Below are 21,938 nucleotides of genomic sequence, written 5' to 3' on the forward strand. Positions count from 1 at the left end.
AGAGAGAGAGAGAGAGAGAGAGAGAGAGAGAGAGAGAGAGAGAGAGAGAGAGAGAGAGAGAGAGAGAGAGAGAGAGAGAGAGAGAGAGAGAGAGAGAGAGAGAGAGAGAGAGAGAGAGAGAGAGAGAGAGAGAGAGAGAGAGAGAGAGAGAGAGAGAGAGAGAGAGAGAGAGAGAGAGAGAGACCATAATGTGCATGAATAGATCATAGTGTGATGAATGCCTCTTTACAATTTGGTGACCAATTCCATTTTTCGCCTGCTTGCAAAGGCTGTTGCAGAGGTGGCAATAATTTTGAACGTTTCGCCGCAATCTTTACATAATAATTTAGTAATCCTAAGAATGTATGTTAATGGTGGTGTCACCAATGGCAGTCTCCACAAATTTCCATTATATTGGAATGGCACCTGATTTTTTTCCTAGCACTGGTATTGTATCACCTGTATATGATGAGAGATGAATTTCAGCTGGCTGCAAGGGGAATTCAATCAGGAGCTCTTTCTACATGGATTCTGAGAGAGGAATTAGAAAGCCAGATGTGCCGTTTATCCCCCCCCCCTCCTTTTTACTCCAGTTTATTTCTGCTATATTGTACAGATGTCAGTCTTCTGCTTTTTCTGAAGCAGCAGGCTGACTACTTTCCCCCATCATGCTGTGATAAACATGTTGGCGGATAACTTGGCAGATAAAGTCATTATTTCGTTTTTTTTGCGCACAAAAACAATTTTTGGCGCTTCGTAAAATTATTGTACAGCCACTGTAGTGAGATGGACTTTGTAACAATGTTTTAAGTGCCTTTTATGGGTCTTGTGAGTTGGAATGTACTGAACATGGGATCTTACTTTAGAGACCAATCCTACTTCGAGTGTTTAAAAACGAGCCAATGAAATTTGGCATGCAATCCACGCATTCCACGCTCCGCCCCGCGGCGCGGGTATAAAACAGAAAGTGGAATGGTAGATCAGCGCTTTTCCTGCTGAGGAGCCGAGAGGTGACCAGACTCCCAGCGGAAGCACAGCACTTGGCGGCGGGACGTACGTCTCCGTTCCCTCCTTCAGGGAACGAGGGTTACATACGTAACCGAGACGTTCCCTTTCAGTCTGTCACGTTTGACGTACGTCAGAACTGAACCAACGAATGGGATCCCTATGGAAAATGCCAGGATGCTGGCCCTTCCAGCGTCCTGCTTGAGCACACTGCACCGTCTTGAATGGTACGGAAGTCAGGGCTCCAAGCAGGGAGTACAGTCACTGCTGTTTCTGCAAGACCCACTCAGAATGACTAATGGATAACGCTGGGAAGCGTGCCTACCTCGGAGAAAGGGTAGGCTGCGGGGCCACGTCCTTCAGGGAAGGAGAGGTGGCAGAATACACATAAGGACTAACCTGGCAGGGTAGTGCAACATATGGCAGTCTCTGGGGTGGTTCTAGCCTGATTGAAGGGGGGAAAGAACATGCCCAGAGACGACAGAGCGGGCTCTATCGAGGGAAAAACACGGGGCTAGCCCGGAGGGTAGCTGGTACCGGGCCGGGGTCTCAGGACAACGTGAGAGTTACCGGGCCCGAACTCTAGGCACGATTCGTTGACCGAAAGTGCGTGCAGGTCCCCTACCCTCTTAATCGAGGCCAATGCCGTCAGGAGCACTGTCTTCATCGACAAGATTTTAAGCTCACAAGACGCCAACAGCTCGAACGGGGGGCTCTGAGGTGCTCTGAGCACTAGAGCCAAGTCCCAAGAGGGTATCGAGCTAGGATGAGGAGGATTTAGTCTCCTCGCACCTCTGAGGAACCTGACGATTAGGTCGTGCTTCCCCACAGACTTACCTTCTACTACATCATGGTACGCTGCTATCGCAGCAGCATATACCTTGAGGGTGGAGGGAGACAGCCTTCGCTCCAACCCGTCTTGCAGGAAGGAAAGCACGACACTAATCGAACACCTTCGGGGGTCTTCCCGGCGGGAAGCACACCACTCAACGAACAGGTTCCACTTCAGAGCATAGAAGCGCCTCGTAGAGGGGGCTCTAGCTGAAGCGATGGTATCTACGACAGCTTGTGGTAGTCCATCTAGAACCTCCGCGTCCCGTCCAGGGACCAGACATGAAGATTCCAGAGGTCTGGACGCGGGTGCCATAGCGTGCCCCGTCCCTGAGAAAGAAGGTCCTTCCTCAGGGGAATCGGCCAAGGAGGGGCTGTCGCGAGGAGTGTAAGTTCTGGAACCAGGTCCGGTTGGGCCAGTACGGCGCAACTAACAAGACCTGCTCCTTGTCCTCCCTGACCTTGCACAGAGTCTGTGCAAGAAGGCTGACTGGGGGAAACGCATACTTGCGTAGGTCCCGGGGCCAGCTGTGCGCCAGTGCATCTGTGCCGAGGGTACCCCCGGTCAGGGAATAGTACCACTGGCAATGGGCCGAGTCCGGAGAGGGAAACAGGTCTAACTGTGCGGCTCTGAACTGGTCCCATATCAGCTGGACCACCTGGGGGTGGAGTCGCCACTCTCCCGGAGGTGTCGGCTGCCGAGAGAGCTCGTCGGCTGTCTGGTTCAGCGCACCAGGGACATGAATGGCCCGAAGCGACCTCAGCTGCTTCTGACTCCACAGGAGGAGGTGGCGGGTGAGTTGGAGCAGACGACGGGAGCGTAGACCACCCTGACGGTTGATGTACGCAACGGCCGTGGTGCTGTCCGTACGGACCAGTACATGCTTGCCACGCAGCGGCCCCTTGAGGCGGCGGAGTGCCAAATGTACTGCCAGTAACTCGAGGCAATTGATGTGCCAATGCAATTGCGACCCCGTCCACAGACCAGCAACTGCATGCCCGTTGTACGGGGCCCCCCAGCCGGTGGCAGAGGCATCCGTGAATCGCACAGCATGCCTGGACACTTGTTCTAGGGGCACCCCGGCCCGGAGAAACGAAGTGTTGGACCACGGGCTGAAGGTTTGGCGGCAGTAAGGAGTCACTGGGACCCGGTGCTGACCACTCTGCCACGCCCACGCCATTGAGCCAGCGTTGAAGCGGTCTCATATGAAGCAATCCGAGCGGCGTGACCGCGGCTGAAGATGCCATATGCCCCAGGAGCCTCTGAAAGAATTTCAGTGGGACCGCTGTCCGGCTCTTGAACATATTCAAGCAGATCAACACCGACTGGACTCGCTCCTCGGTGAGGCGCGCAGTCCGGTTGACCGAGTCCAACTCCATACCGAGATAAGAGATCCTCTTTGTAGGACAGAGTTTGCTCTTCTCTCGGTTGACCCGAAGGCCCAACTGGCTGAGGTGACTGAGCACCAGGTCCCTGTGTTCGCACAACTGGTCCTTCGACTGGGCTAGAATCAGCCAATCGTCGAGGTAGTTGAGAATCCGAACGCCGCGTTCTCTGAGTGGAACAATGGCTGCCTCCGCGACCTTCGTAAAGACGCGGGGCGACAGGGACAGCCCGAAGGGCAGGACCTTGTACTGATATGCTTTCCCCTCGAACGCAAAGCGCAGGAACAGTCTGTGTCGAGGGAGAATAGACACATGGAAGTACGCGTCCTTCAGGTCGATCGCTGCAAACCAATCCTGGGGACGGATGCATTGAAAAATGCGTTTCTGCGTCCACATTCTTAACGGGAGCTTGTGCAGGGCCCGATTCAGAACTCGCAGGTCCAGAATTGGTCGTAACCCACCCCCTTTCTTGGGCACAATGAAGTAGGGGCTGTAGAACCCCGTCTTCATATCGGCTGGAGGAACCAGCTCGATCGCGTCCTTCGCCAGTAGGACCTCGATCTCCGACCTCAAGACATGAGCATCGCTGCTTCGCACGGAGGTGAAGAGGATGCCCCTGTACTTGGGCGGCCGGCGTGCGAACTGAATCGCGTAGCCGAGTCTGATGGTACGGATGAGCCAGCGAGACGGCCTGGGGAGACCTAGCCAGGCCCCCAGAGACCGTGCAAGCGGGACCAACGGCACCACAGACGTGCCCGGGGTGGGGCAGCGAAGCGGAGTACTCTGGCCCGACTTCTCTCTAGTAATTTGGCACATAGTCTTAGAGCTAAACCTTGACTCACTGGGGCCCAGGTCAGGAAGCAGACCAACTGGCTAAACCAACCGTCTGCTAGCTGTCTCACGTCACCAAAGTCAGCTAAATCCCAGCACATAGAGACTCTTTCACCTAGATATTATCATATAGAGACTGTGTCTGTTCCCCGAATTAGTAAATACAAAAAAACATCAAAACCATTCAACAGTAAAAATTTAATTGATGTCCAACAAATAAACAACAGATATAATACGGATGAACAATTGATAAAGCTTGGGTTGCTGAATATTCGATCCCTTTCGCCAAAAACGCTTGTTGTCAATGATATGATTATAGATCATAACTTAGATGTGCTGTGCTTGACAGAAACCTGGCTAAAACCTGACGATTACATTACTTTAAATGAGTGCACCCCCCGAGACTATTGTTACAAACATGAGCCACGTCTGAAAGGTAAAGGGGGAGGTGTTGCTATAATTTATAATAATATTTTCAGTATTACTCAGAAGTCTAGTTTCAAATATAATTCCTTTGAAGTTTTGGTGCTTTATGTAACGCTGTGCAGTGTAAATGATAAATCCCGTCTGACATTTATGTTGGCTACTGTATACAGGCCACCAGGGCACAATACAGACTTTATCAGAGAATTTGCTGGTTTTGTATCGGAGTTAGTATTAGCTGTAGATAAAGTACTAATTGTTGTGGATTTTAATATCCACGTAGACAATGAAAAAGACGCATTGGGATTGGCATTTAGAGACATTCTAAACTCTATTGGAGTTAGACAACACGTATCGGGACCCACTCATCGCCTTAATCATACTTTAGATCTAATAATGTCACACTGAATAAATGTTGATACTGTTAAAATTCTGCAGCAGAGCGATGACATCTCAGATCATTACCTAATATCATGTATACTTAATTTACCTAAGGCTGCAAAGCCATCCCCTCGCTTCAAATATGGCAGGACGATAACCGCTGCGACTAAAGATTGCTTTGTACATAATCTTCCTCATCAGTTCCATCTCCTCAGCATTACAGATAGCAAAGAGGAACTTGATGCTGCAACAGAAACTATTGACTCTCTCTTTACTAGCACTTTAGACATAGTTGCTCCCCGGCGCTTAAAGAAGATTTAAGCAAATAATCCAACGCCGTGGTACAACGAGCACACTCGGGCCCTTAAAACAGCAGCCAGAAAAATGGAGCGCAGCTGGAAGAAAACAAAACTGGAGGTTTTTCGCAATTTGTGGAAAGAGAGCATGATTGCATACAGAAAGGCCATAAAAACTGCTAGATCTGCATATTTCTTAACTCTTTTAGAAGAAAACAAACACCACCCTAAGTATTTATTCGATACAGTGGCTAAATTATCAAAAAATAAAGCTTCAGCTTCTGATGTTTGTAAACAACACAGCAGTAATGACTTTATGAACTTCTTTACTAGTAAGATTGATAATATTAGGAATAAAATTATAACCATGCAGCCGTCTATTACAGTATCACTTCAGACAGAGCATTGTAGTGTCACTGAGGAAAAATTACACTCATTCACTACTATAGGAGGAGAAGAATTGGCTAAACTTGTAAAATCATCAAAATCAACAACATGTATGCTTGACCCTATACCGACTAGGCTATTAAAAGAGATACTTCCAGAGGTCATAGATCCTCTGCTTAATATCATTAATTCATCTTTGACATTAGGATATGTACCGAAAACTTTTAAGTTGGCTATAATTAAACCACTTATTAAAAAAACGCAACTTGATCCTAAAGAATTAGTCAATTACAGGCCAATCTCGAATCTACCGTTTCTATCAAAAACACTACAAAAGACTGTGTCTTCACAATTATGTTCCTATTTAGAAAGAAATGGTATATGTGAGGATTTCCAGTCAGGATTTAGACCGTATCATAGTACTGAGACTGCTCTAATTAGAGTTACAAATGATTTACTCTTATCATCTGATCGTGGTTGTATCTCTCTATTAGTGTTACTCGATCTTAGCGCTGCATTTGATACTATCGATCACAATATTCTTCTGAATAGAATCGAAAATTATGTTGGCGTTAGTGGAACTGCTTTGGCATGGTTTAAATCGTACTTATCTGACCGTTATCAGTTTGTAGCAGTAAATGAAGAGATGTCACACCGATCACAAGTTCAGTATGGGGTACCGCAAGGCTCAGTGTTAGGACCGTTGCTTTTCACTCTGTATATGCTTCCACTGGGAGATATCATTAGGAAGCATGGCGTTAGTTTTCATTGTTATGCTCACAATACTCAGCTCTATATTTCCTCACGCCCTGACGAAACCTACCAATTCACAAGATTAATGGAATGCATAGCTGATATAAAAAATTGGATGAATAGTAATTTCCTGCAACTTAATTCAGATAAAACTGAATTTTTAATTATTGGACAGAAAAGCTCCACAAGTAGTAACCGAGAATACTGTCTAACACTTGATGACTTCTCTGTCAAGCCCTCGTCGTCAGTGAGGAAACTGGGTGTGCTTTTTGATACCAATCTTTCATTTGAAAGCCACGTTTCTAGCATCTGTAAAACCGCATTCTATCATCTTAAAAATATATCTAAATTACGGCACATGCTTTCAATGGAAAATGCTGAACAGTTAGTACATGCATTCATGAGCTCAAGGCTAGATTATTGTATAGTCTGGTTTCTCCCAAGGTTTATTTTTCTCCATCACGCCCTGATGGAGTTTTGGTTCCTTGCCACTGTCGCCTTTGGCTTGGCTTGCTCAGTTGGGGACACTAAAAATATGATTAAAGTTATTCAACTTATTATACAAATAAAATGTATGAATTAGGTCTTATTTAATTCTATAAACTTAAATACTGATCTGCCAACATTGTTGCTATGTGATAAATTAAAATAAGCTGATAACATCACTGTTTTCTCCAGTACGACTGTACAGCCAAATCTAATTTTGTCACAATATTATCCTGTTTGACACTGTGAAGCTGCTTTGACACAATCGTGATTGTAAAAGCGCTATATAAATAAGGTTGATTGATTGATGTAATGTTCACGTCTGCCTGGTGTGAGATCCCTGAGACACGGCGCTGAGCTTCAGTCCGGTGTGCGACCCTCTTTAGGCACAATCGGCTTAAGAAGGTGCATATAAACGCACTCGAAAGTGTTCTGTTCCTCTCTAGGTAGTTTTTTTTTTATTTTTTAGGTTTATTTATCAAAATGTTCTTTAATATATTTGTGTGATGTTCTGTGTTTCGATCGTGGCTTTTAAATGTTATGAGAGAACTGTTAATTTACGAATGAGTAGTGTAGCCTAGTTTTGATCACTTAATTAAAAGTGATGGCTGTGTGTCGTGTGTAAAGTAAAATAAAAATAGTCTTAGCCTGGTGCTGACTAGTGTCCAGCCCTTCCCAACCCGTTTATACGTTTTTTTTTTCTTTTCTTTTTCCAGTCTATGGTTTACACACACATAGATGATTCGACTATCAGTTGACCATAGAGAGATTCGAAAATTCTGATTTGAATGTGTAAATCCTTAGTCGGGGACACCCCTACTTGTAGGTTTAAAATTTCACACATATGGCACATTTATTGACCAACAAAAAATATTTTAGAAATATGTATATTTTAGTCAGAATTATCGCGTTCCTATTCTATTGCGCTTTGTCTGTTTACAAAAGCGCTAATTGACGGACGCCTGAAGTTTAGTGGCCTGGTTTAGCAGAAGGCTTTTCCGTTAGGGTATCTGTCTGTCAGCACAAGTAGTCTATCTCTTAGAGCATCTGACAGGGCAAGTCTGTTCACTCTGGAGATTTTAAAGCCTCCAGAGTCACCAGCAGCTTCAAATACATGTTTCCTTCTCAACAGTGGCTTTTTTTATAGCTGTCCTTTTAATAATACAATTAATTGTTTTTTGACAGAAACTTCTCTTAATAAGCCTTTATCTGAGTTCTCTTGTGCTGTAAATTACTCACAGATCTTGTGATCATCTCCATTCAGTTTTCACACAATATTAGTTGTTTTCATTAATTTTGCATAACATTGCACCATTTCATGCTTTTTATCTTCAGAAAGATCTTTCTTCCTCTACATATTGTATGAGAACTGTGACTTGCAGAGTAGAGTTCCATTTACCCAAGTTGACTTGGGAACTATTTACTGAAAGTAAATGCTATCTGCGAGGAGTTTCAATTAGGATTTAGTATCATAGTGCTGAAAGTAGTAGTAGTAACAAAGTGACAAGCCAGAACACAATGGAAAAAAGTCACAACACAACAGAAATACTGCCACTCCTTTTCTCAGCCACTCACAAAGACCATTTTTTGTATTAGTCAAATCTTTTATATAGCTATGTGAATTTAAAGTGCAATTTAAAAAGCCTGGTACAGCAAAAGCTGTTTAAAATTAGTAATATTGTTAGACTATTACCTTACTCATTAAAAAAACAAACAAAAAAAAAAAAACTTAAATCTTACCATTTCAAGATCTACAACACGGTCCTGAAAAAAGAAGAGGAGAAAAACAGAAATTACTTTGACTGGGAACAGAAAGTTTTGTTTCAGAGATTCCTAGCAGTTTCTTATCCACCAGTCAAAAGCTGCATCTGGGAAAATCGTAGGCTACGTGTAATTACTGACACTGTGTCCAATTGTCTGGCAGCATGCTATTGGTTTCTTCTGAGCCCCATTCAGGGGACTGATTCATAATGGACATATGATAGCAGGTGCTTCTGTAGCACTGCAGATGTTCCAGATCCCAGTAGGTTTGGTTTGAAATTGAAAGCATGCAGACAAGCAAGGGTAAGACAGTGTTATTACATGGCTGCCACATGCAGAACAACTGCAGGATTACATAAATGTTAAGGTTAAAGGTGCCCTAGAATGATTTGAAACAATATGTTAAATTGTTCTCTGAAATATTCATAGAGGGTATGTGGCTTATTTAATGTGGCAAAAATTGTCCAGATACAGTTTTACAGGTCCATTTACAACCCTATAAATTGTCCCTAGGATGTAATGCTCTATTTTTGCCTTATTTGGAAGGGTCATGAATATTAGTGTTGAGCTCTGCTCTGATTGGCTTATTTCAGAAGCTCACAGCTCACAACAGTTCAATGGAGCGGCTCGTGAGTCCTGACTGTCCTGACAGATCACAGACCGACTCAATGACACACTTTAAGCAAAACATCTCAAATGGAGATTGATAAAATGCAGCTTACTTGTTTATTGGTGTTTTCAGATCACCCGCGCATGAGAAAGAGCTCGCGTTCGTGCGGTTGCCAGATTTCAGTAATTAAATCCCCCAAAAAGAGCTTTTCTGTGAAAAAAACCCATATGATATGCACGCAAGCTCTCGCAAGAACTGAAAACACCAATAAACAAGTAAGCTGCATTTTATCAATCTCTATTTGAGATGTTCTGCTTAAAGTGTGTCATTCAGCCTACATTTTAGACTTGTCTTTTTTCGTTAACGATATTGCATGTTTATATAACGTTAGTCACAATGTAGGCTAACGTTACGCAGTGACTGTGATGTAGCCTAATCTGAAATACAAATAGGCAATAACATCATAGGAAACACCATACTTTAGTTCTCAAAAATATAAATATATAACTTATATTTTTACAAAATGAATAGCCTTGTCAAATGAATATCGTTTTAACTTATATGGTGGAAAAGGTGACGTTTTCTAGAAGGATCGAGGGAACGATCTAAGCAAAGTATCTACGGTTTTATTTTGTAATACAAAATAATATTACCCTTTTTCATTAGACACACTATTTAGTTTTGTATGGTACTTGGTGTTTCCTATTGTTACTGTAAGCATCTTGCGTTAGACAATGCTGTCTCTCTAAGAAACTTTCAATTTAATCAGAAATTGTTTAAACAGTCAATAAGTGGATAAATCGCTACATACTGCTTGCAGGAATACAGTTGTAATTGCCACTTTCTTCAGTTTAAGACGATGAGCGAAGCTTGCTTGAAATGGGCCGAACAAACGAACAATCTTGAATTAAATTGTTGTGGTATCGGATTATAAACATCAACCATGACTGTTGACATTTTTTATCCGTGGGAAGGGTAGAAAAGTATCCTGCACAGCCTGGATCCATGCGAGCAGCTCGTTTTGATTCGCTCCCATTTCCGCCTGACTATGCACATGTTTGGACAGATGCAAATGTTGGGGGCGTGCATATAAATGATCCCCAATGCTTGCGTCACTGGTGGATTTATGTTGAGAAGCACCTTTTTTCTCGTTGTGTTATGGATTAACAAGATTTACATAAGAAGTAGGATGCAATGATGTCTGAGACTCACAGTATGTGATGTCCATGTACTGAACTCTTATTATTTCACCATGGCAAGGTTAATTACATTTTTCATTCTAGGGCACCTTTAAGGTTGTAACCACTAACTATAGAGAAAAAAAAAAGTGCGTATGATGTGTCCCTCTGTCTGTATTGTGGGGACAAAAAAGGCCCAACAATGATGGCGATACCAGAAGTCTTTGTCCTGGTGGGTATTTTTTTCAGACCCCATGAGCTTATAACAGCTACAAGTCTTTCTTAAATGTTTTTTTTTTTTTTTGTGTGCAAATTTACAAAAGCAGTGTGCGTGCATGTATTTAAGAGTGTGACATTCATACAAACATACTAGGTTACTTTCGTAACCTCTGTTTCCTGAGAGAGGAAATGAGTATTGCGTATGGGAAAAACTCCTTTTCTCGAGAATATGAAACAAAACTTTATTAATAAAGGTATCTATGTAAAGCGCAGTGTCGCTGCACGGCAATAGCCCGGCACGAGGAGCTCTCTGATTGGCCTGGGCCGCGGGAACTGCAGGAACCTATGGTGAGGCGGCTTAAAGGAATGAACCCATGGGGCCGCTCCAGAGAGACCGCCGAAAAGGGGCTTATATTAGCATACAGGAGGCTATATAAGACCCTGATTCGCCATAGGTGTAAGGTTTTAAAAATCAACTGAAGCGATACCTGAGAAGCAAGAACACGGCGCAGAATGCAATACTCGTTCCCTCTCTCAGGGAACCGAGGTTACGAAAGTAACAGAGTACGTTCCCTATCGAGAGGTTCCTCGTATTGCGTATGGGAACACAATGTAAAATGCCATGTGTGCTGACTGACCCAGTATTCCCCTTTGAATGTGTCAAAAAACCTCTAGAGAGACAGACATAGGCGGGCTTCATAAGGGGAATGAAAAGAACCAGAAGTGTCAGTTTGAAACCTCGATCGGACATAGTCGGATCTATGGTTGAGTGAAATGGGACTATTTGTGTATAGGCCCAACACGATAAGCAATCATGTTGCTAGGGTCTAGATAGAGCCTTAGATGGAGAGAGGCCCTGCTTGTAGAGCTGGCACCTCCAATTTGTAGAATCTGATAAAAAGAGGCCCAGCCCGCCGCTGCACATATCTTCCATGGAAATATCACGTGACCAAGCCCAAGATGAGGCCATGCCTCTAGTTGAGTGGGCTTTAATGCCTATAGGGAAGGTTAGGTTCTTAGACCTATATGCTAACGAAATTGCATCCACTATCCAGTGCTTGAGTCTTTGCTTCGCGACAGCACAACCTTTAGTGTGGCCGCCGAAGCAAACAAAGAGCTGGTACGACTGATTCAGAATACCTGGCACATGAGACACCCTTAGGGAGCTCAGGTTGTGCTCTGCCCGTCATGCGGTGAAGAGAGTCTGATCTCAGGCCGCCCAGGCGATTTATATACGCTACCTCCGACATGCTGTCTGTACGGACCAGTGTTAGGTTAGCTGTAAGAGGTGGTGGTTCTTTATGTGTGGAAGGAAAGCTCTCAGCGATAGGGCCCAGGAAGTCGGCCCCATTTACATGCATGAGGCGGACGTGTAGCCAACGCTGGAGGGGGCGCATGTGTAAAGCCCCAGCCTGAGTACTGACAATGCTGAGGCCATAAGACCGTGCATCCTCTGAAAATGTTTCAGGGGAACGCGAGTCCCGGCTTTGAATGAAGCTGCCATGCTCTGAACAGATATCGCGCTGTGTTGTAAGCCGCACTTTCATGAGTCTCAAGTCTATAACTGTGCCCAGAAAAGATATATTTTGGGTGGGGGACAGCAAGTTTTTGGTGATATTGATCCTGAGACCCAAACAGTCTAAGTGGTTGAGGAGCCAGGGTCTGTGTGTTAGTAATTGTGCTCGGGACTGGGCTATGACAAGCCAGTCATCAAGGTAGTTGAGTACATGCATCCCTTTCAGCCTGAGCGGGGCTAGGAACAAGAAGGAACACTTGAAGGACAGCCAATGTATGAAGAGCCGAGGCAGCTTGGCCGGCGGAGGCATATGCTCGGTCGGCGAGAGCTGAGGTGGTGCAGCAGGGCTTGGAAGGGTGCTGAGCCCTGGCCTGCCATCCTCTGGAGGAGGGCAGGCAGATGGCGACAGCCTCTTCGAGGGGGGGGAAGAGACTCTTAGTTTTTTTTTTCTTTACCCAATCAACGGTTGAGAGCACTGGGGAAAAGGACTTCGCGCGAGCAGAGCAGGGTAGCAGAGTCACTTTCATGACTTGGCTAGCTCATCATGTACCTCAGGGAAGAAAGCTGCGGGCTTCTGAGGACAAGAGAGGTGGCGGCTTTTGAGGTACAACTCATCCAGTCTGCTGCGCTGGCTCTTGGAGCTGGGACCACTCGAGCCCGAGGTCTCCCACGGCCTTTGTGAACACGCAGATCAGCTCTGCGTCGAAGCGGGGGGCTCTGAGACAGATTCTGACCACTCCCTGCCGGACGCGGCTGTAGAGAGGCTGTCTTCCTCCTCCTCTGGTGAAGGCCCACCGAAGGAAACAGAACAGGCCGCTGCGAGGGAGGGGCGCTGTTCTTCCTGGGTGAAGGTGACTGGCTAGGGCAAGGCAAACGGGGAATCATCGCAGCCCAGGGGAAGGCGGAGGGACATGATCAAAGGTGGCGAGGCGAACCAGAAGGGTCTGCAGCGCCATCTCGTCACATTCAGGGCATCTGCCTCTAGAGAGCGCGAGCTGCGCGTGATCCTGTCCGAGGCAGGTCACGCAGATGATGTGACTGTCGCCGTTGAGGAGAGGGGCTCTGCACGAGCCACAGGAAATGCGAGTCATTTGCAACAACGCCTTGCGCTCTTTTAGAAATCGAGACAAAAAAGGATAAAGCGCTGGATGGCGTTTGCTTCATATTCTCGAGAAAAGGAGTTTTTCCCATACGCAATAAGAGGAACCTCTTGATAGGGAACTGCTTTATACTGACCTGAAGATTTCTCATCTCTTCTTCTTTCTTGCGGCCATTTTCAAGAAGACCTAGAAGACAATATTAATGAGAATTGATATTGAAAAGAGCCATCAACTGAATCATTGACTCACACTCCAAACTTAGGCACCTTTTTATTCGATGGAACATATATATTTGATGAGTTTGTTACTAATTGGGTTTTTAGTTTTTTTAAAATTTATATTTATTAGTAAAAACTGAAAAAATATATATATTTAATTAATTTACTAATTTAATTTACCTCTTTTTTAGACTGTCAGTTGTGAAATACGCAAAAAATGTATCAATATGCACTATAAGTAAAAATATAAGTAAAATTATGTTTTAAGATTTGTTTTTTGCTTTTACTCTAAAACAAGACTAAAATAATGATTAAGAACAACAAATTATTTCCTACAGTGTGACCTGACACAATGTAAAATAAAAATAAAAAATAAAAATCCCAGTAATTTTGTCCTTAGGAAAAAGAGTAGGGGGTTCAATTTGCCCATTGGCCTCTGTCAATCATAACCTCCTAATCATCCCAATACCAATTGGCTTCCTCACTCTCCTCTCCACCATAAGCTGGTGTGTGGTGGGCGTCCTGGCGCAATATGGCTGTCATCGCATCATTCAGGGGGATGATGCACATTTGTGGTGGTTGAGGAGATTCCCCCCTTCCTTGCAAAGCGCATTAAAGAACCAGAAAAGCGCTATATAAATGTAACAAATTATTATTTATTGAAATGCACATTATGCATGAACTATTCAGAAAATAGTTCCAGTGATCAATGAATCAATCAATCAACTTTATTTATATAGTGCTTTTACAATCCAATTTTGTGTCAAAGCAGCTTCAGTGTCAAACAGGATAATATTTCAACAAAATTAGATTTGGCTGTACAGTCGTTCTGGAGAAAACAGTGATGTTATCCAGCTTATTTTAATTTATCATATAGCAACAATGTTGGCAGATCAGTATTATAGTTTATAGAATTAATTAAAACCTAATTCATAAATTTTATCTGTTTATTTGTAAGTAATAAGCAAGATTTTAAAATGTATGCGATGCTTAATAGGGAGCCAGTGCAGTGTTGACAGAACTGGACTAATATGATCATACTTCCTGTTCTAGTAAAAACTCGAGCTGCTGCATTTTGGGCTAGCTGGAGTTTGTTTATTAAGCGAGCAGGGCAACCACCCAGTAGAGCATGACAATAATCTAGCCTTGAGTTCATGAACGCATGTACTAACTGTTCAGCATTTTGCATTGAAAGCATGTGCTGTAATATAGATATTATTTACACTGCTGCCTCTTTAAGACAGATGTGCAGATCTATAGGCGACTTTGGCAGATGCACTACATTTTCTCCCGACTATATCGTTAATAACTACATCCATTTTAGACACAAACTGTGTTGTGTTAAAGAGACTCTCCAAGCCGGTCATTTTGACATAGATTTTTGTGTACATTTGATCGTTTAGACGTGAGTGTTAAACCGAAAGTGTAATTTGCTCGTCTCGTTGCGGGCTGTTTCAAAGCGCGCGCTGACTTGGGAACAACCTCTTGTGCACATGTTTGTGCTTTTAATCGCTCTTTTTATTATTAAACGCGTCCCACAATTTACTAACAGTAGCTAGACTGTATTTTACAACAATCACTGATCGTGCTGATTCTGTCATTGCATTTGAGTTTAAGTGAGAAATGACAGTGTTGCTGCAAAGGGAATTAAGTTGCGCTAGACATAAATATTATAATCTTTGGAAGCCAAAATCTAAAATAAAATCAGACTATCACAGATCTAAAGTGTAACCAGGCTATGTTTGAATTAGTTCTGCTCTCTCTCTCCCTCCCTCCCTCCCTCCATCCCTCCCTCTCTCCATCCCTCCCTCCATCCATCCCTCCCTCTCTCCATCCCTCCCTCTCTCCATCCCTCCCTCTCTCTCTCTCTCTCTCTCTCTCTCTCTCTCTCTCTCTCTCTCTCTCTCTCTCTCTCTCCCTCCCTCCCTCCCTCTCTCTCTCTCTCTCCCCCTCCCTCCCTCCCTCTCTCTCCTAAAAGAAACTCCCAATGGCATCGTGCCCAAAGCACCAGAGGTTACCTGTGCTTCCCAAAAAAATAAAACCATTGCGCAAATTATTCACTCGTCCAGTGTCAAAAGGCCTTAAGAGTCTCAAAAACACCCCAAAATAATATTAAAGTTTGGCTCGTTGCCATGACAACAAAATTCAATATATCAAGAATACTTTCACAGTTGTACATCTTGCACAGGTATCTTGACATTATGCTGATGAATATTTAAGCATATCCAGTAAAAATAAGCGAAAACAATTTGAAAGTGACTCGGTCGGTCGGTCGGTCAAATCTTTTCGGTCAAATTGTCAGATTAAAACTGCCTCTTATCGATACCGTAAGCCTGCGACGTGATGCCCTCGCTGTCATGACAGCGCTCCGTGGCTATGGAGGATTGCAATTCTCCACAGCCTGCGAAGCAGAGTAGGCCTATGTGAGCGTAGTGGAGTGAGAGCGGAGTGAGGAGTGGAGCGGCGAGATTTTGAATGGAGTGTGGAGCGATTTTTTTTAAAAGTCAGAGCGTTGTGGTTTTTACTCGCTCAGAGCGCTCCACTACCGCTCCATCACGAGAACAATTTATGACAACGGGCCGGCACAGCACTACATTTTTCGCCAGAACTAGAGTAAGTATCGAGAACGAGCCTGTAATGACTAATCAGCGGAGCGGAGCCGGTGTGATCAGCTCAATAATCCGCAGGCGCGCGCTCATGAACCCACCGGTAAAATGATGTTCGTTCAAATCCAGCTCAGACATGACATAAATCTGTAGCTTACTATACTTGTTGTAGCCATTAAACAATGTTTTTTTTTCTTCATATTTATGTTTAAATATTATAATATTATTTTTAGATTTCATCTGATTATGATAGGCTATAAGTGCACAGATGCAAGTGGGTCAGAAATGATTTTGGTGGTTATATTTAGTTTAATATTAAGTTTTGTTTTGTAAAAAGCCTTTCTTTCGTTTTGTACAAATTGTCTCTTAATTTTAATAAAGGTTTCTTCGGTTAATTGCATCTATTTAATAAATAAGAAATAAATAAGTAGACTAGCTCACGGAAGCCATCGCTTTCATTGCTCATGAACTGAAGCACGTCTCAAATAAACTGAAACTCGGCAGGCTTGCCTCACAGACATGAGGAATATGTAGCCTAATATGTGTAGAAACGAAAAGATTTAAATAAGCACATGGTGCAGTGTTCAGAACTCACACGGTAAACAACCAGCTTGATACAGATGATCACGGCAATGGGCATGAGCGGAATGTTAAAGTTTAAGGGATTTGAATATGAATATGAATATGATCGGGTGCAAGCACATTTTAAACAGGTAGCACTTATTCACACACGTAATTTTGTGAATAAGTAATTTTGTCGTTTTCTCTAATGATTTCAAAAACATCTTGTAGTGCTTACCTGCTCACAGTTATCAGTATACTGTTATATTCTATTATATGATTTTGTCATTTCACACGGTGGCCAATTTACATGTTACCAACTAAATGAGACATACTGAGTTTATAATTAAATTTATTAATTGCGTTTAATTATTGCATCTAAACACAATAGTGTTGTGCCAAGATTTTTCACATGAATAAAGGCAAATAGATTTGCACACTTTGCTTAATCATGGTCTAGTCTGTTAAACTTGTCAGAAGTTCTCGTTTCTAATATGCCCTCGTAGCCTATTTTTTCTCTCATCAAAACCGAATACCATCAGTGGTTGTACATCAAGAGCAGGAACAGTTTTTGTGCATTTTGTTTCGCGATCTGACCGGAACAAACAGAAAGTCTGCAACGCTGTTAAGCGTTAGATTAAAGCGCTCGTCTGTGTGAAGACTGCATGAGCCGCGAGAGAAATCTGCTCCACTGATAACAGTGGCAACGAGCGGCAGATCGCCTCTTATTTAACAAACGAATGAAATGATAATATTCTAGTTAACCAGAGATGTTTTGTTTGTATTAGTTAGGTTAATCCGTGAAGCAAGATGTTTTAAAAAAAGTGGTGGGGACATGTCCCACCTGTCCCACCCGCAAATTACGCCTATGAGTTAAAAAAATTGGTTGATTGACGCCAATCGGACTTTCATGTTTTTTTTTCCGTCTATTTGAAAGTTAGGCTAATAAACATGTTACATATACGGCCTGATTATGTCATTTTTTAAAAGTTACATAAACTGCTTTCAGGAGTTTTTGACCGGCATATCATCAAAATGTCCGGAAAACAAAACCTCTGCCAAGTCAGGATTAGTGTAAAAATGCGCGTTTAAACTCACAGCTCGTGTAGAGATGAAGCAGCATTCTAAACATAAACGCTCTGTGGCAAGAGCTGCTTGCGTGAACACTGCTTAATTAAATATCTTCGAATCGTTTCGTTAAAAAGTGGACATGTCAAGCTTTCTATACGCATATTTCTCATGTCTGTGAGGCAAGTAGCCTGCTGAGTTTCGGTTTATTTATGAGTCCACTCCAGTTCATGAGCAGTCCAGTTTAGTCCAGTCACTCCAGTTCATGAGCAATGAAAGCGATCACTCCCACGACTCCATGTCACGATTATAGTCTTCTGTTTGCTTTTTATTTATTAAATCCAGGCAATTGGCCTAAGAAACCTTTTTTAAAATGAAGATACAATTTAAACAAAACGAAAGAAACGCTTTCTATAAAACAAAACTTAATATTAAAGTAAATATAACCACCAAAATAATTTCTGACCCACTCGCATCTTTTCACTTATCATAATCAGATGAAATGTAAAAATAATATTATAATATTTAAACATAAATATGAAGGAAAAAACACATTGTTTAATGGCTACAACAAAGTAAGCGACAGATAAATGTATGAGCTGGATTTGAGCAAACATCAGTTTACCGGTGAGTGGATCATGAGCGCGCGTCTGCGGATTATTGAGCGGAGTCAAGTCAACTTTATTTATATAGCGCTTTTACAATGAAGATTGTTTCAAAGCAGCTTCAAAGTGTTTAACAGGAAAATATTGCAACAAAATTTGATCCGGCTGTACAGTCGCTGTGGAGAAAACAGCGATGTTATCAACTCATTTAAGTTTATCAATGTTAGTTTTAACATGAGTCTCACCAGTCTGCTTTGCTGCGCTTTGCTCATTGCAGACTCGTTCTGGTCAGGACGCCCACGTATTAAAAAAATGGTCAGGTTTAAATCGGGCTCAGGCTCATAATTACAGTTAACGTGTCGGGCCGGGCTCGGACACAACGTCAAATAAAAATAAATTCACAATAAAAAAATAGACACAATAAATACAAGAGTTAAGAACAGATAAAAACAAAAACACACTCTGCCCAAACTAATAACAACAAATAATAATAATAAATAAGTTAAGAATTACTATCAAGAGTAGTAAAGTGCACATCAGCGGGATTCATTGTAGTGTCTTATAGCAGCGGGTATAAATGATCTCCTGAATCGTTCAGTCCTACAGCCCTACAGTCTTCTGAGAAAGAAGAGTCTGCTCTGACCTTTCTACATTAGCTTGCACTGACCAGTCAAGTTTGTTGTCAAGATGGACACCCAGATATTTATAGGTGGGGACCACCACGATGCTTTCTCCACCGATCAACACAGACGGATGATGAGTCTTCTGCCTTCTAAAGTTCACAATCATCTCCTTTGTCTTAGTTACATTAAGGTCGAGCCCATTGCACCTACTCCAGTGTGTAAAATTCTCAAGTACTCTCCTGTACTCCACCTCGTCCCCTCCCTTCACACATGCCACCACTGCTGTATCATCTGAATATTTTTGGATGTGGCAAGAACTAGACTTATATTATTATATTAAGTCAATTGCATATAGTGTGAAGAGGAAAGGGGAAAGTACTGTTCCCTGGGGAACTCTGATGTTTGTCACAACAGTTCCGGAGACAGCATTTTCCAGTCTGACATACTGTGGCTGATTTTCTAAGTAATTCGATATCCACTCAATGAAGGCAGAATCCACACCTAATTTCTTAAGTTTCTCTCTAAGGATCAGGGGCTGAATAATGTTAAATGCACTTGAGAAATCAAAGAACATTATTCTGACATACCCCCCAGATCCTTCTAAGAAGGACAGAGTCTGGTGGAGCATATACAAGACCACGTCCTCCACTCCCACATTTTCTTGATATGCCAACTGCAGTGGATCAGGTGATTGCTGCACTTGAGGTTTCAATAACCATAGCAAGCCCTTCAAAGATCTTCATAATCACCGATGTCAAAGTCACTGGTCTATAGTCCTTGACCCCCACCGGTCTCCCTACTTTGGGCACCGGGACCATACATGATGTCTTCCACCTGACAGGAACCTGCCCAGTTCGTAGACTCCAGTTAAAAATGGCGTGCAAAGGCACAGCCAACTCTGACGCACAGTCCTTTATGACTCGAGGTGAAATTCCATCCAGGTCTGCAGATTTGTAAGGGCACACTCTTCTCATCTCCACCCACACCTCATCAACACAGAAATAGCCAGCAGAAGGTACCAACGCAGCAGAGGTATTATTTTGAGATTACAGCAGAGGCTAATTGATTGTTCCTGATCGATTGCTCCTGTCTGTCTGCCTGCTGCTGCTGCTGCTGCCACCACAGTGTTTGTAGCTCTGTATAGCTGTGTTTGAATCTCTATTTGATATATTTTCTTTGTAATTTACACTGCTAAATATAACTTACTCATCACCATATAGTGTGTAATATAGCCTATCAATTTAAATTTGACATTACTAGCTTTTAATCTAAATCACTACCACAAGTTAGCTTTTCGCTAGCCTGGTAGCTTTCCATCCCAGCATCCGGGTCTCCTGTTTTCTGAGTTCTTTAGACAACTGTGGTGAGTTGGATTATTAAAAAGACTCCATCAGACAACTGTGGTAAGTTTTGGATTCATCAACAAATACGGTAAGCCATGTCTTCTTCTCCTGTCATTGTCACTTGCACTGCATGCTACATGTTTAGCATATCTATCTCCGTTGGCGAACAGGGCTTCACATGTGATAAATGTAAGGAATTAATCAGGCTGACGGAGAAGATTTCAGATTTAGAGACACGCATCCAAGCTTTATGTGAGAGTAGTGAGAATGTAACAGCTTTAGATACTGCTTTGGATGAGACTAGCTTAGTGAACACTCATTGTTTGGTTCCGGCTGAGCCCGCGCAGCAGGGCTGGGTGACGATGAGAAAGCATAGTCGCGGATCAAAAAAAACGCTCTTCCGTTCCGATTAGAACATCAAACAGGTTCTCCCCACTCAGTGACGCACCCACTGAGGATCCTGTTGAAAGTGCCCTAGTTATTGGCGATTCTATTACACGGAATGTGAAAATAGAGACACCAGCCACCATAGTCACATGTTTACCGGGAGCCAGAGCGCCTGACATCAAAGCAAATTTAAAAGTGCTTGCTAAAGCTAATCGTAAATTCTCTAAGATTATTATTCACGTTGGCACTAATGATGCTCGACTTCGCCAGTCGGAGATCACCAAAATTAACATTAAAGAGGTGTGTAAACTCGCAAGTACGATGTCAAAAGCCGTATTTTTCTCTGGTCCTCTCCCTGCGAAAAGGAGTGATGAAATAGTTAGCAGATTATCATCACTCAATGGCTGGCTGTCTAAGTGGTGTCTGCAAAATAACATAGGTTTCATAGACAATTGGAAAAGTTTTTGGGGCAGACCTGACCTGTTGAAGATAGACGGCATTCATCCCTCCTGGGCTGGTGCTGCTCTTCTCTCTAGTAATTTGGCACAGAGTCTTAGAGCTAAACCTTGACTCACTGGGGCCCAGGTCAGGAAGCAGACAAACTGGCTAAACCAACCGTCTGCTAGCTGTCTCACGTCACCAAAGTCAGCTAAATCCCAGCACATAGAGACTCTTTCACCTAGATATTATCATATAGAGACTGTGTCTGTTCCCCGAATTAGTAAATACAAAAAAACATCAAAACCATTCAACAGTAAAAATTTAATTGATGTCCAACAAATAAACAACAGTTATAATACGGATGAATAATTGATAAAGCTTGGGTTGCTGAATATCCGATCCCTTTCGCCAAAAACGCTTGTTGTCAATGATATGATTATAGATCATAACTTAGATGTGCTGTGCTTGACAGAAACCTGGCTAAAACCTGACGATTACATTACTTTAAATGAGTGCACCCCCCGAGATTATTGTTATAAACATGAGCCACGTCTGAAAGGTAAAGGGGGAGGTGTTGCTGTAAGTTATAATAATACCTTCAGTATTACTCAGAAGTCTAGTTTCAAATAGGGATGCACGATATTATCGGCACGACATCGGAATCGGCCGATAAACGCTTAAAATATACAAATCGGCATCGGCCGATATGAAAACATTATGCCGATATGCCTTGCCGATATGATAACGTGTTGATATGCGTCTGCAATAACTCACGTGTGCAAGGAGTGCTACAGCGATAAGACCATGTCAGCACTGCGGTCATTCTTCAAGTGAAAACAAGAAAATACATTGCATGTACAGTGATTTATATTGACTGTTTTTAAATGCTGCCTTGAATTTCTGAATGCACGTACAGACGTGACCGTCAGCAGCAGATTTGCCAC

General features: G+C 42.9%; 1 protein-coding gene across 2 annotated transcripts in view; it reads right to left on the reverse strand.

The window, feature by feature from the left end:
* The window catches only part of LOC137041283 (centrosomal protein of 128 kDa-like), a 143,153-nt gene that overhangs the window by 34,577 nt on the left and 86,638 nt on the right, over window positions 1–21,938 (reverse strand). For both annotated transcript variants that reach the window (XM_067417378.1, XM_067417379.1), the window contains 2 exons: window positions 13,279–13,328; window positions 8,499–8,522 (listed from right to left, as the gene is read on the reverse strand). In XM_067417378.1, coding sequence (XP_067273479.1) covers window positions 8,499–8,522; window positions 13,279–13,328 — 74 coding nt within the window. The remainder of the gene's footprint in view (window positions 1–8,498; window positions 8,523–13,278; window positions 13,329–21,938) is intronic.

This window comes from Pseudorasbora parva, chromosome 15 (assembly GCF_024679245.1).
Source record: "Pseudorasbora parva isolate DD20220531a chromosome 15, ASM2467924v1, whole genome shotgun sequence".
In the NCBI taxonomy this organism is placed as follows: Eukaryota; Metazoa; Chordata; class Actinopteri; order Cypriniformes; family Gobionidae; genus Pseudorasbora; species Pseudorasbora parva.